Consider the following 12,915-nt stretch of genomic DNA (forward strand, 5'->3'; position numbering starts at 1 on the left):
TCTCACAGGACTTAAATCAAGATATTGGCAGGGGCTGAGATCCAGTCTGAGCATCTTCCAAATTTCTTCCAAGCTCATGTGGTTGTTAACAGAATTCTTCTCCTTGCAAATACAGAACACATGGCCAGCAAGAACTCTGACTTCACCTCCTTTCAAAAAGCTCCTTTGATTAGGTCAGGCCCAATCAGATAATCTTTCTTTTAACTCAAAGCCAACTGATTAGTGACATAACCACAGAGTGATATCCCATCATATTCACAGGTTACACATACATCGGGGGGGGGGGGATTCTTGGGGGTTATCTAAAAACTGGGAAATACTATCTTTTTTGTTCACTTTGTTATATTGCACTTGGGTGAATGTATGATTCATTAATCACCACCATCATTTCAGATTTTTGTAGCATCTTTCTTACAACGTTCAAATGGATTCACATCAATCTGGCTCATGGAGCCAACATTCCCTCTCCTGTAGTTTTCACTCACTGATGAGGTCAGTTAGCACCTTCAGAATTCTTTTAGGAAGAGAACAATTAGAGACTTGTAACTGATAAGCCTGTGGGCTAATACTTGGCAGCTCCAAGAGGATCACACAATTTGTTTATTCTTCAGACTCAGAACAGATAAAGACCAGAACCTTCCTTAACTTCCAGTTCTGCCTGCCACTCTGTCAGTTCAAAGTAAAGTAGTAAGTAGTAGAGAAGTTTTCACTTTGAGGTGGGTCTTTTGCATTATTTTCAAAAGCCTTCTTTGCCCCTCTTTTATCCCCTGCCGTGTGGTCTAGATTTTTTTTTTTTTTTTGCATTTAATTCAATCTATAGCCCTCAAAAAGGTATTGTCATGAAGGATGTATAAAGGATGTGAAATATGTTAAGGATATATTTTAGAAGATCAGTTAACAATAAAAACCTGCTAAAGATGAGATAGCCTCTTGGGTCGCAAAACCTATTTTTAAAAAAATGTCAGTTTGGGTTTCAAGATGGCGGCGGCTGCGGCGGCTGGCGCGGAGTAGCTGAGGTGGAAAAGGTGGCCACTGGGCCTCAGGCAGCCGGGAAACTTGTGGACCTTCCTCTGGCCATCTCTTAAGGGAGGACTGCTGCTGCTGGCCGGTCGTGGGGGCTCAACGCCACTTTGCCCCCGGCAGGAGAGGCTGCCTCATTTACAGGCAACAGCTTTGAAGTGTGGAGCAGGAAAAGAACTGATTCTTAGCTGCAAAAGCGAGTCTTGAAACAGGGAACACGGCGCCAGGGCTGCTGTGGATGCAGCCAGGATCCCGGAGGCTGGGGCCGCACTGAAGGCGGCCAGCTGCCCTATTCAGGATTCGAGGTTTCAGGCCGGCATTAAAGAAGACTCCTGGGAGCGCCCGAGCGGCGCCGCGACTGAACAGCCCGAGGCGGCAGCGCCGAGAACACGGAAGGCAACAAACCAGAGACAGAGCGAGCGCCCGACCTAGCACAGCACTGTGAGTGATCCCTGGCACAGCTCTGTTCGGGGGGTGGTTGCCCACGCGGCTCTCCGCCTGCACCACCAGGCCACTCACTGCCCCGGTGCTGCCTCCATTTTCCCAGGTGCGGGCAGCTCCGCCCTGCTCGGCCATCACTGAGCCCATTTGCTTGGCCTGGCGCGGGGCTTTCCGGACCCTGCGGGCCGACCTCCTCTCCCACTCCCTCCACGGTTCTCTGGCAGGGCTGGGGGTGTGGGGCGTCCCGACCAGTTTTGGGAGGGCTAGGAAGTACGGGCGGGCCGACTGTCACTCCACCACACCCTGGACTCCGGCCCCGGTAAACTTCCTGTTACTGGGAGGCAGATACCATCTCTGCGACCACCAGTTTGGAAAAAAGCCTAACGAATTTCTGGTTGGGAATAGTGTGGTAGGAGAGTTCCCAGGTCTGCTTGAACCTGCCGGAGAGCAGGCTGCAGGCGGGCACTAGACTCGGTTTATACCGGGGGGATACAAAGGTGAACAAGACCCGAGAAAGATCTACACAGTGCTACAAAGGCACCCAGAGAGACCGGTTGTCTGTGCCTAGCAGAAACCTGGTAGACTTCCTGGGCGAGGCGGTGCTGAGCAGGGTCTTGAAGGCCCAGCTGATAGACGAGGGGTGCAGAAGACACGCCCCAACCCAGCACAGTGTGCACAGAGGGGGGAGACGTGCGGCCAGGGAGGCAGAGACTCGACAGAAACCATACACCCGGTGGGGTCGCCACTGCACGATCTAACAGCCTGGGCCAGAGCACACGGAACGGGGAGAAGTCCTGTACAGAAAGTGAAAGCTCAACAGAGATCACACACCCTGTGGTACGTGATCCACCAGCCCAGCAGAGTACAAGCTGACCAGAAAGGTGGATCCCCGGAGAAGCCCAAGACCCGAGGCAACCACACACACAAGACACTAGAGGCCAACTGAGCAATCACGGCGGGAGCCATACCAAATTGGCAACCACAGCAACATCCTAGTTAGTCATTAGTCTTAAACCGGTGGACTGTGAAACCCCCTGCCACAATGAATAAACACCAAAAAAAAGACACCAGAAATACAAAAAATCAAGAAAGTACACCACCAAAAGTTAATAAATCTCATACTCTAGATCCTATAGAACAAGAAGCCCTTGAAATAACTGACAAGGAATTTCGAGTGATAATTCTAAGGAAACTGAATGAGATACAAGAAAACTCAGCTAGACAGCATGATGAAATGAGGAAAAGTATACAGGATCTGAAAGAGGAAATATACAAGGAAATCAATGTCCTGAAAAAAAATGTAGCAGAACTTGCTGAACTGAAGAAGTTATTCAGCGAAATAAAAAACACAACGGAGAGTTTAACCAGCAGGCTTGTCGAAGTTGAAGAGAGAACCTCTGAACTTGAAGATGGGCTGTTTGAAATAACACAAGCAGACAAAAAGAAAGAAAAAAGAATCAAGGACATGGAAGAAAATCTGAGAGAGATATCAGACAACCTCAAACGCTCAAATATCCGAGTCATGGGTATTCCAGAAGGGGAGGAAAATGGAGATTCCATTGAAAACATATTCAACAAAATAGTGGCAGAAAACTTCCCAGGTATAGGAAAAATCACAGATCTTCAGATCCAGGAAGCTCAACGATCTCCAAATGTATTCAACCCAAAAAGGCCTTCTCCAAGACATGTCATAGTCAAATTGGCAAAACTCAGAGACAAAGAGAGAATCTTAAAAGCTGCAAGAGAGAAGCGTCAAATCACCTATAAGGGAGCCCCAATCAGGTTAACATCAGACTTTTCATCACAAACCCTAAAAGCTAGAAAGGAATGGGATGATATTTTCAAAATACTAAAAGACAAAGATTGCCAGCCAAGAATACTCTACCCTGCAAGGCTATCCTTCCGAAATGAAGGGCAAATAGTATATTTCTCAGACAAACAAAAACTGCGGGAGTTCACTACCACAAGACCACCCTTACAAGAAATCCTCAAGGGAGTACTGGGTTTGGTTCCTGAAAAATAACTACCACTGCCATAAAAACCTAAGAAAAATCTAAACCCGCTAGTACAATAAAAATGGCATTCATGAAGAGAAAACAAGCTAACAAAAACACTATCTACAACCTAAGGAACCAACAAACAAAGAAACCAAACAGTAAATCAGAAAGCAAGGAACAAAAGACACCTAAGACAACCAAACAACCAATAAAATGCTAAGAATAAATCAACACCTTTCAATAACAACTCTTAATGTTAAAGGCTTAAATTCCCCAATTAAAAGACACAGACTGGCTGACTGGATCAAAAAGCAGGACCCAACTATATGCTGCCTACAAGAGACCCACCTCACCCATAAAGATTCACACAGACTAAGAGTGAAAGGATGGAAAAAGATTTACCATGCAAACAGAAAAGAAAAACGAGCTGGAGTGGCTATTCTTATATCTGACAAAATAGACTTTAAACTAAAAACCATAAAAAGAGACAATGAGGGACACTACTTAATGATTAAAGGACTGATCCATCAAGAAGACATAACAATCATAAATATGTACGCACCCAATGTTGGAGCAGCCAGATTTATAAAACAAACTCTATTAGACCTAAAGAAGGAAATAGACACTAATACCATAATAGCAGGGGACCTGAACACTCCACTGTCAATATTAGACAGATCATCTAGGCAAAGAATCAGTAGAGAAACACAAGATCTAAACAAGACTCTAGACCAATTGGAATTGGCAGATATCTACAGAACATTCCACCCAACAACCTCAGAATATTCATTCTTCTCATCAGCACATGGATCATTCTCCAAGATAGATCACATATTAGGTCACAAATCAAGTCTCAATAAATTCAAAAAAATTGGAATTATCCCATGTATCTTCTCAGACCACAATGGATTAAAACTAGAAATTAATAACAAACAAAACTCTGGAAACTATACAAACACATGGAAATTAAACAGCATTCTACTTAATGACATATGGGTCCAAGAAGAAATCAAGCAGGAAATCAAAAAGTTTATTGAAACTAATGAAAACAATGATACATCATACCAAAACCTGTGGGATACTGCAAAAGCAGTATTGAGGGGAAAATTTATTGCATTAAATGCTCACTTCAGAAGAATGGAAAGATGGCAAGTGAACAACCTAACACTTCACCTTAAAGAACTAGAAAAACAAGAACAATCCAATCCTAAAGTTAGCAGACGGAAAGAAATCATTAAGATCAGAGCAGAACTGAATGAAATTGAAAACCAAAAAACAATTCAAAAGATCAACGAATCAAAAAGTTGGTTTTTTGAAAAGATAAATAAAATTGACAAACCATTAGCATGGCTAACAAAAAAAAGAAGAGAGAAGACTCAAATAACAAAAATTAGAAATGAAAAAGGCGATATTACAACTGATTCATCTGAAATACAAGGAATCATTCGAGACTACTATAAACAACTATACGCCAACAAATTTGAAAATCTGGAGGAAATGGATAAATTTCTGGACACACACAAGCTCCCAAAACTGAACCGTGAAGACGTAGAAAATTTGAACAGACCAATAACAATAAAGGTGATTGAAGCTGTTATCAGAAGGCTCCCAACAAAGAAAAGCCCAGGACCAGATGGATTCACAGCAGAATTTTACCAAACATTCAAAGAGGAATTGACACCGATTCTTTACAAACTATTCCAAAAGATTGAAACGGACGCAAATCTCCCAAACTCATTCTATGAAGCAAACATCATCCTGATACCAAAACCAGGTAAAGATATAACCAAAAAAGAAAACTACAGGCCGATATCCTTGATGAATATAGATGCAAAAATCCTCACTAAAATACTAGCAAACAGAATACAGCAACACATACGAAAAATTATTCATCACGATCAAGTGGGATTCATCCCAGGGATGCAAGGTTGGTTCAACATACGCAAATCAATAAATGTGATACACCATATTAATAAACTCAAACACAAGGACCATATGATCATCTCTATAGATGCTGAAAAAGCATTTGATAAAGTTCAGCACTCATTCATGACAAAGACCCTCTATAAGTTAGGTATAGAGGGAAAGTATCTCAACATAATTAAAGCCATATATGCCAAACCCACTGCCAATATCATCCTGAATGGGGAAAAGCTGAAAGCTTTTCCTTTAAGAACAGGCACTAGACAAGGATGCCCACTCTCACCACTCCTATTCAACATAGTGTTGGAAGTACTAGCCAGAGCAATCAGAGAAGAGAAGGAAATAAAGGGCATGCAGATTGGAAAAGATGAAGTCAAACTGTCCCTGTTTGCAGATGACATGATCCTATATATCGAACAGCCTAAAACCTCTACAAAAAAACTGTTGGAATTGATAAATGATTTCAGCACAGTAGCAGGATACAAAATCAACACACAAAAATCAGTAGCATTTCTTTTCTCCAATAGTGAACATGCAGAACGAGAAATCAAGAAAGCCTGCCCATTTACAATAGCCACCAAAAAAATAAAATACTTAGGAATTGAGTTAACCAAGGAGGTGAAAAATCTCTATAATGAGAACTACAAACCACTGCTGAGAGAAATTAGAGAGGATACAAGAAGATGGAAAGATATCCCATGCTCTTGGATTGGAAGAATCAACATAGTGAAAATGTCCATACTACCCAAAGTGATATACAAATTCAATGCAATCCCCATCAAAATTCCAAAGACATTTTTCTCAGAAATGGAAAAAACTATTCAGACATTTATATGGAACAATAAAAGACCACGAATAGCCAAAGCAATGCTCAGCAAAAAAAATAAAGCTGGAGGCATAACACTACCTGACTTTAAGCTATACTACAAAGCTATAATAACCAAAACAGTATGGTACTGGCATAAAAACAGACACACTGACCAATGGAATAGAATAGAGAATCCAGAAATCAACCCTCACACTTACTGCCATCTGATCTTTGACAAAGGCACCAAGCCTATTCACTGGGGAAGGGACTGCCTCTTCAGCAAGTGGTGCTGGGATAACTGGATATCGATATGCAGGAGAATGAAACTAGATCCATACCTCTCACCGTATACTAAAATCAACTCAAAATGGATTAAGGATTTAAATATACACCCTGAAACAATAAAACTTCTTAAAGAAAACATAGGGGAAACACTTCAGGAAATAGGACTGGGCACAGACTTCATGAATACGACCCCAAAAGCACGGGCAACCAAAGGAAAAATAAACAAATGGGATTATATCAAACTAAAAAGCTTCTGCACAGCAAAAGAAACAATTAAAAGAGTTAAAAGACAACCAACAGAGTGGGAGAAAATATTTGCAAAATATACATCTGACAAAGGATTAATATCCAGAATATATAAGGAACTCAAACAACTTTACAAGAAGAAAACAAGCAACCCAATTAAAAAATGGGCAAAAGAGCTAAGTAGGCATCTCTCTAAGGAAGATATCCAAATGGCCAACAGACATATGAAAAAATGCTCAACATCACTCAGCATCCGGGAAATGCAAATCAAAACCACATTGAGATACCATCTAACCCCAGTTAGGATGGCTAAAATCCAAAAGACTCTGAACGATAAATGCTGGCGAGGCTGCGGAGAAAAAGGAACTCTCATACATTGTTGGTGGGACTGCAAAATGGTGCAGCCTCTATGGAAAATGGTATGGAGGTTCCTTAAACAATTGCAAATAGATCTACCATACGACCCAGCCATCCCACTGTTGGGAATATACCCAGAGGAATGGAAATCATCAAGTCGAAGGTATACCTGTTTCCCAATGTTCATCGCAGCACTCTTTACAATAGCCAAGAGTTGGAACCAGCCCAAATGCCCATCATCAGATGAGTGGATACGGAAAATGTGGTACATCTACACAATGGAATACTACTCAGCTATAAAAACGAATGAAATACTGCCATTTGCAACAACATGGATGGACCTCGAGAGAATTATATTAAGTGAAACAAGTCAGGCACAGAAAGAGAAATACCACATGTTCTCACTTATTGGTGGGAGCTAAAAATTAATATATAAATTCACACACACACATACACACATACACACACAAACCGGGGGGGGGGGGAAGAAGATATAACAACTACAATTATTTGAAGTTGATACAACAAGCAAACAGAAAGGACATTGTTGGGGGGGAGGGGGGGAGGGAGAAGGGAGGGAGGTTTTGGTGATGGGGAGCATTAATCAGCTACAATGTATATCGACAAAATAAAATTAAAAAAAATAAAATAAAAAAATAAAAAAAAAAAAAAAAGAAAAAAAAAAAAATGTCAGTTTGAACCCGATTCTAGGCAATAAGACATGGAAAAAGGATTTTGAAGTAATGGGAATACCTGTTTTTTGGATTCTATTCCCCCAAAAGATGCTAAGTTCTCCTTTTTGATGGCATTTTATTTTTATACAAATGTGTTAAGCTAAAGGGAAAAAATGAATTTGGCATCGCTGTAGATTTGGAAGTTTGAAGTGTCTGTTTACTCTGGCATTTCCTAACAAAGTATGATCTGTTATACAATAAGCCACGATTTAGTTAGATAGGAGGAATAAGTTCTGGTGCTCCAGGGTGACAATAGCTAATGATATTGTATTGTGTATTTCAAGATAGCCAGAAAAGAGGATCTTGAATGTTATAACCACAGAGAAATGATAAATGTTTAGGTGATAGGTATGCTAACTATTCTGATTGGATCATTATACAATTATGCATATATTGAAACAACACTGTACCCCCTAAATATGAACAGTGGAAAAAAATATGTATATATATAAAACAAGCCATGATTTAGACCTGATTCTAGCTGCCTTCATGACTGTCATCCCTACAGCAATTTGGACTAGAAAAGGGGAAAGGCTGGTTCATAAAGATAATCTAAAATAATATAGACTTGGATCTCTTTTCTTCCTTCCAGGACAATATTATCTTATTCTTGAGAGGTTGTAAAGAGCTCGGCCTTAAGGAATCTCAACTTTTTGACCCGAGTGACCTCCAGGATACATCCAACAGAGTAACAGTCAAGTAAGTAATGCACAATTTATGTTTAAATGGAAACCTTTTTATGGTTTGATTTGCAGTTTTGTGATGATGTTGTAAGTTCTAGGAGGCAGAGAACTGGGTATGCCTAATAAAATACAAATATAAAGGTAAAAACCAAGTTTTCAAAACAAGACACATTGACCTTCTCTCTGTGAATAGCTTTCATTCTGATCAAACATAATTTTTTCAAATGCAAAAATCATGCATATAGAGTTAGAATATTGAAGAAAAAGAGAAAAATGTTAAGTAAAGCTTAACAGAGGGGCAAGAGAGAAATATGCACAAAATCTGTATGTCTTAGACAAAAACTTTTTATTGGCTCCAATGGGGCATTTGAATAGCCTTTTGGGAGACTGCATACTAGGTAAACAGATCTGAACTCTGTTTATTATGCAAGGAGGGCATTAGACTATGGAGAAATCTCTTCTTCGTTTACATTTGTAAATGTTTTCTCAAACGTGTCAGTGATCAAGTTCTTTGAAGATGGATCATTGGTGCTTTGGCTATTGACTATCTACTCGGGTGAGCCATGTTTGGGACCAAAGAATTCTTGGAGGAGAATGTCACGGTAAAATAAAAGGCAGTATACATCTCTGTAAAGAAATAGCTCAGGTCCAGGGTAATGAAGTGTCCTTATGAGATGGCAGAGATAACGTTCCTGTAGTTTAGAAGTTCTTTAGATCCTACTAATTTCGTAAAAAACATTTTCTGCTTTAGTCAAACACTATTTGGCATGAATATGCCTTAATAACAAGCTTAATTACATAGACAGGTCTGTGGATTGGTGGTTTCTCTCCTTTTAATTACTTTTGGGGTCATTTTATCATGGAAGAACAGAAAAGGGAGAGGAGCTATTCAGAGCTGTTAATTTTATACTATTTGCTGATCTTGATTTTTAAAAAATGATAGGGAAAACTAGGAAAAAAGTGTGAACTACCTAATGAAATAAAATTTGAGGTTTGTTTTGGATTATATGATTTATGACTGGGAAGGGAGAGTCAGCCGTGATTGTTCATCTAAAATTACTTCTCTGTTGTCAATGTACCATTTTAAGGTATTTCTCATGGAAAATTTTAGTTAAGCGAAAAAATAACAAGAATAGAAATTAGAATATTTGAATATGGAGACCACCATAAAGCTCATCTCAGTCACCACATGCTCCATTTATTACTGTACCCAAATCCACCCTCTATAAATCACTGTCCGTTTTAGGAAATTGTTCTGGGTTCTGCCTCATCTCACATTCATGGTTTCACCTGGGTGGCAAGTGACCAGAAACAATAGTAACTGTGCAACGTTGCAAGTAATAATCAGTCACACACATGTGGCTTGGAGGGTGAGGGAAAGTTCACTTTGACGGGGCTGGCAGCTACATTCATTTTTCTTAGAGCCACTTTAAATCAATATCTTACTAAACCAAAATTCTGTGATTGTTTGGTTTTAGAAATTCAGAATTCATTGGACTGATATTGCTTATCTACAAAAAACTGGGCATCAGGAAATTGGGGGTGTAGCCTTATCTGCTACTCCTTAGATCTGTAGCACTTGTTAAGTTCCCTTTCTTCTGTTTTTCCATCAAAAAAATGGAATTAGACAGAATGTTCTCTCAGGTATGATTCTAGATAGAGCTTGCCCAGTACAGATCTGGGAAGATGGGACTACCAACTTCTAAAGAAAGAGACTTTATCCAAAAAGAAAGAAAGAAAGAAAGAAAGAAAGAAGGAAGGAAGGAAGGAAGGAAGGAAGGAAGGAAGGAAGGAAGGAAGGAAGGAAGGAAGGAAGGAAGGAAGGAAGGAAGGAAGGAAGGAAGGAAGGAAGGAAGGAAGGAAGGAAGGAAGGAAGGAAGGAAGGAAGGAAGGAAGGAGAGAGAAAAGAAAGAAAGAAAGAAAGAAAGAGACTTTAATTCAAAGGTATAGAAAGCAGCCTAAAGGGGAGAAAGTCATTTAGGCAAGTGACACATGGACATAATCATTTCTTAATTACAGTACCATCTTCCTCTTTTCCTGTCCTCCCGTCTCCTCTTTCCTCTGTCTCCCTTCTTTTCTTTATCCTGTCTTTTCATCTATCTCCCCTTTTGCATTTCCTCTCCTCATTTTCTTCCCTTTTTAATTTTCCCTTTGCTTGAGTGCTGTTATTTTCTTTAGGCAATACTTTTCTACCACCTTTTACTATGACCCTGGCATTTTTCATTCATTCAGTCAACAAATATTTACTGAACACCTACTATGTGTCAGATGCTTTCCGTCACTAGAGAAATGGAATGCACACACAGCCAAGGTCCCTACTCACGCTGAATTTACATTCCAGTGTCAAGAAGCGGGAAGCAGCTAAGTAAAGATCTATCATTGCAGGGAATGATAAGTGCTGAGAAGAAAATAAAATAGTGTGACATGAAAGATAGGGACCCGTGCAGAGGTGGTCAAGGGCGGCCTCTCTGAAGTGGTGGCATTTCAGCCTAGGGCTGGGGGGTTACAAAGTCTGGGGAAGAGGAACAAGTTTGATGTTTAAAAGAAAAAGTCAAGTCACTGGTGTGGCTGAAGTGTAATGCGTAAGGACGAGTACGGAGGCAGGGGCAGCCCCCAGGCATTGTAGGATGTTGAACTTGGAATCGTTATGAAGAATTATTTTACTGTATCAATATTTAGAACATTAAGAATTTTCTATTAAAAGTATGCCATAAATTCATTTATGGTACTTAGAAGGTTGTTGTTTATAGTTTTAGTGAGGAGTATAGCATGGAATAAGCTATCTGCCTCACAACTCTTTTGTAAGTGATGCTGGCTTAATTTGGCACTGGAGAGGGGACATTTTTGACATATGCAGATTTACAGCTAAGGTAGATTAAAGTAGAACTGCTGTATTTCTCCGTTTCTCCCTCAGAGATTTGAGCATGACATCAGCAGACATGGAAGGCACCCCACTGACACCAATTAATAGCATAAGCAATACGGACTAGGAGTACATTCCACAGAGGAAATTTGGATGCTTTTCTGAAATTGTCTTTTAAAAACTACTTTTCAGTTTAGCTTACATTGTAGGTAATTTTTCTTACTTTTATTTATTTATTTGAGAAGTAACTTGCGTAGACCAAAGTAAAGAAAAAAGAGGAAAAACCTGCAAATGATTACTGCATTTGTAGTTTAGTGAACTCTACCTATAGTGGATGCCAGACAACCTTGCTGGAAAATGAGAGCATAATCCAGAAGGGCACACAGCAAGTGTCATTCCAGGGGATCAAATGCTTTCGATTGCTCCCGAGTATGTCTCTGCAAAAATTTGGAAGTATTTTCACATAATTGGTTGTTATGTGGAAGTCATTCAATGAATAGTTTATGAGCTCCTACTATGTGCCAACCATGAGTTTTAAGCACTGGGTCACAATTTTATTCAATGAACCTTTATTGACAATGCCAAAAAAGTTTCCTGTTGCCTATTCTTAACTTGTATTTCATAAAAATTTCAAATCATTTATAGATTTTTTTACCTGCTTTTTATTAAATTTTTAAAAAAATCCTAGCAGACATCTAAGCAGATAATGATATACACCATTTTTTTCTATTAGAAAGAGGAAATATAAAAACATTTTCTTTATCAAATTCAAATTAGACCCATTTTTCTTTTCAATTTAATTCCCTGTCAATGGGTTTACCTCCATAGTATACTACATTGTTTTCTATTCCTTCAAATTGCAATTCACTTAAAATTGTCCACTTATTCGTTAATATGTGCTTTAGGTGAGAATATACTGTGATGAAGTAGTCAGGATCTGAACACTTGAAGGAATTCTTGACTGGTTTATATGATAGAATTACGCTCCCTCCCCTCTCACTGAAGTTACTATGCAAAGAGGAAACCCAGCATTTGTTTTTCATAGTGTTTATTTGCTGATGTGTTAAAGAAACTTTGATATAATTTTGGAGAAATTTTTGTATTTCACTGTATGCATATTTAGAAGGTACCATCAAGTAGCTTTTTTTTATGGTTTGAGAGTAAATATTTATGTATATTCGAGGATGTATGTGTGTATATTTTGAACATAACATGCATATTTTCCTGCTCATGGCTAATTCCCAGTGCTAATTTATGTCCTGAACAGAAGAGAACAAATATTTGGATAGTATTGCTTCTTGTACACATATTTTCAGATCTATTTAATTAAGTAAGGTTTCAGACCTTTTTAAAAGTACTTGCATAAGGAGGATTTTGGAGCTGCAGTCAGATTCCAGCTTGACAGTAGTCTGTAATCAAGGCAGAATCTTCAACAGTTAAGCTTGGAGAATACAAATATAAACAGTCCCCATTTTAAACAAGCTTTGAGAATAAAAATATAAACAGTCCCCATTTTAAGCAGAATTCTTCATTTTCCAGAAGTTACAAAGCCTTCATC

At 39.3% G+C, this 12,915-nt stretch overlaps 1 protein-coding gene across 14 annotated transcripts in view; it reads left to right on the forward strand.

The window, feature by feature from the left end:
• Positions 1-12,915, forward strand: part of LIMCH1 (LIM and calponin homology domains 1) — a 349,568-nt gene that overhangs the window by 247,316 nt on the left and 89,337 nt on the right. For all 14 annotated transcript variants that reach the window (XM_063108319.1, XM_063108316.1, XM_063108321.1 and 11 more), the window contains exon 4: positions 8,404-8,510. In XM_063108319.1, coding sequence (XP_062964389.1) covers positions 8,404-8,510 — 107 coding nt within the window. The remainder of the gene's footprint in view (positions 1-8,403; positions 8,511-12,915) is intronic.

Source organism: Cynocephalus volans, chromosome 9 (genome assembly GCF_027409185.1).
Source record: "Cynocephalus volans isolate mCynVol1 chromosome 9, mCynVol1.pri, whole genome shotgun sequence".
NCBI lineage: Eukaryota > Metazoa > Chordata > Mammalia > Dermoptera > Cynocephalidae > Cynocephalus > Cynocephalus volans.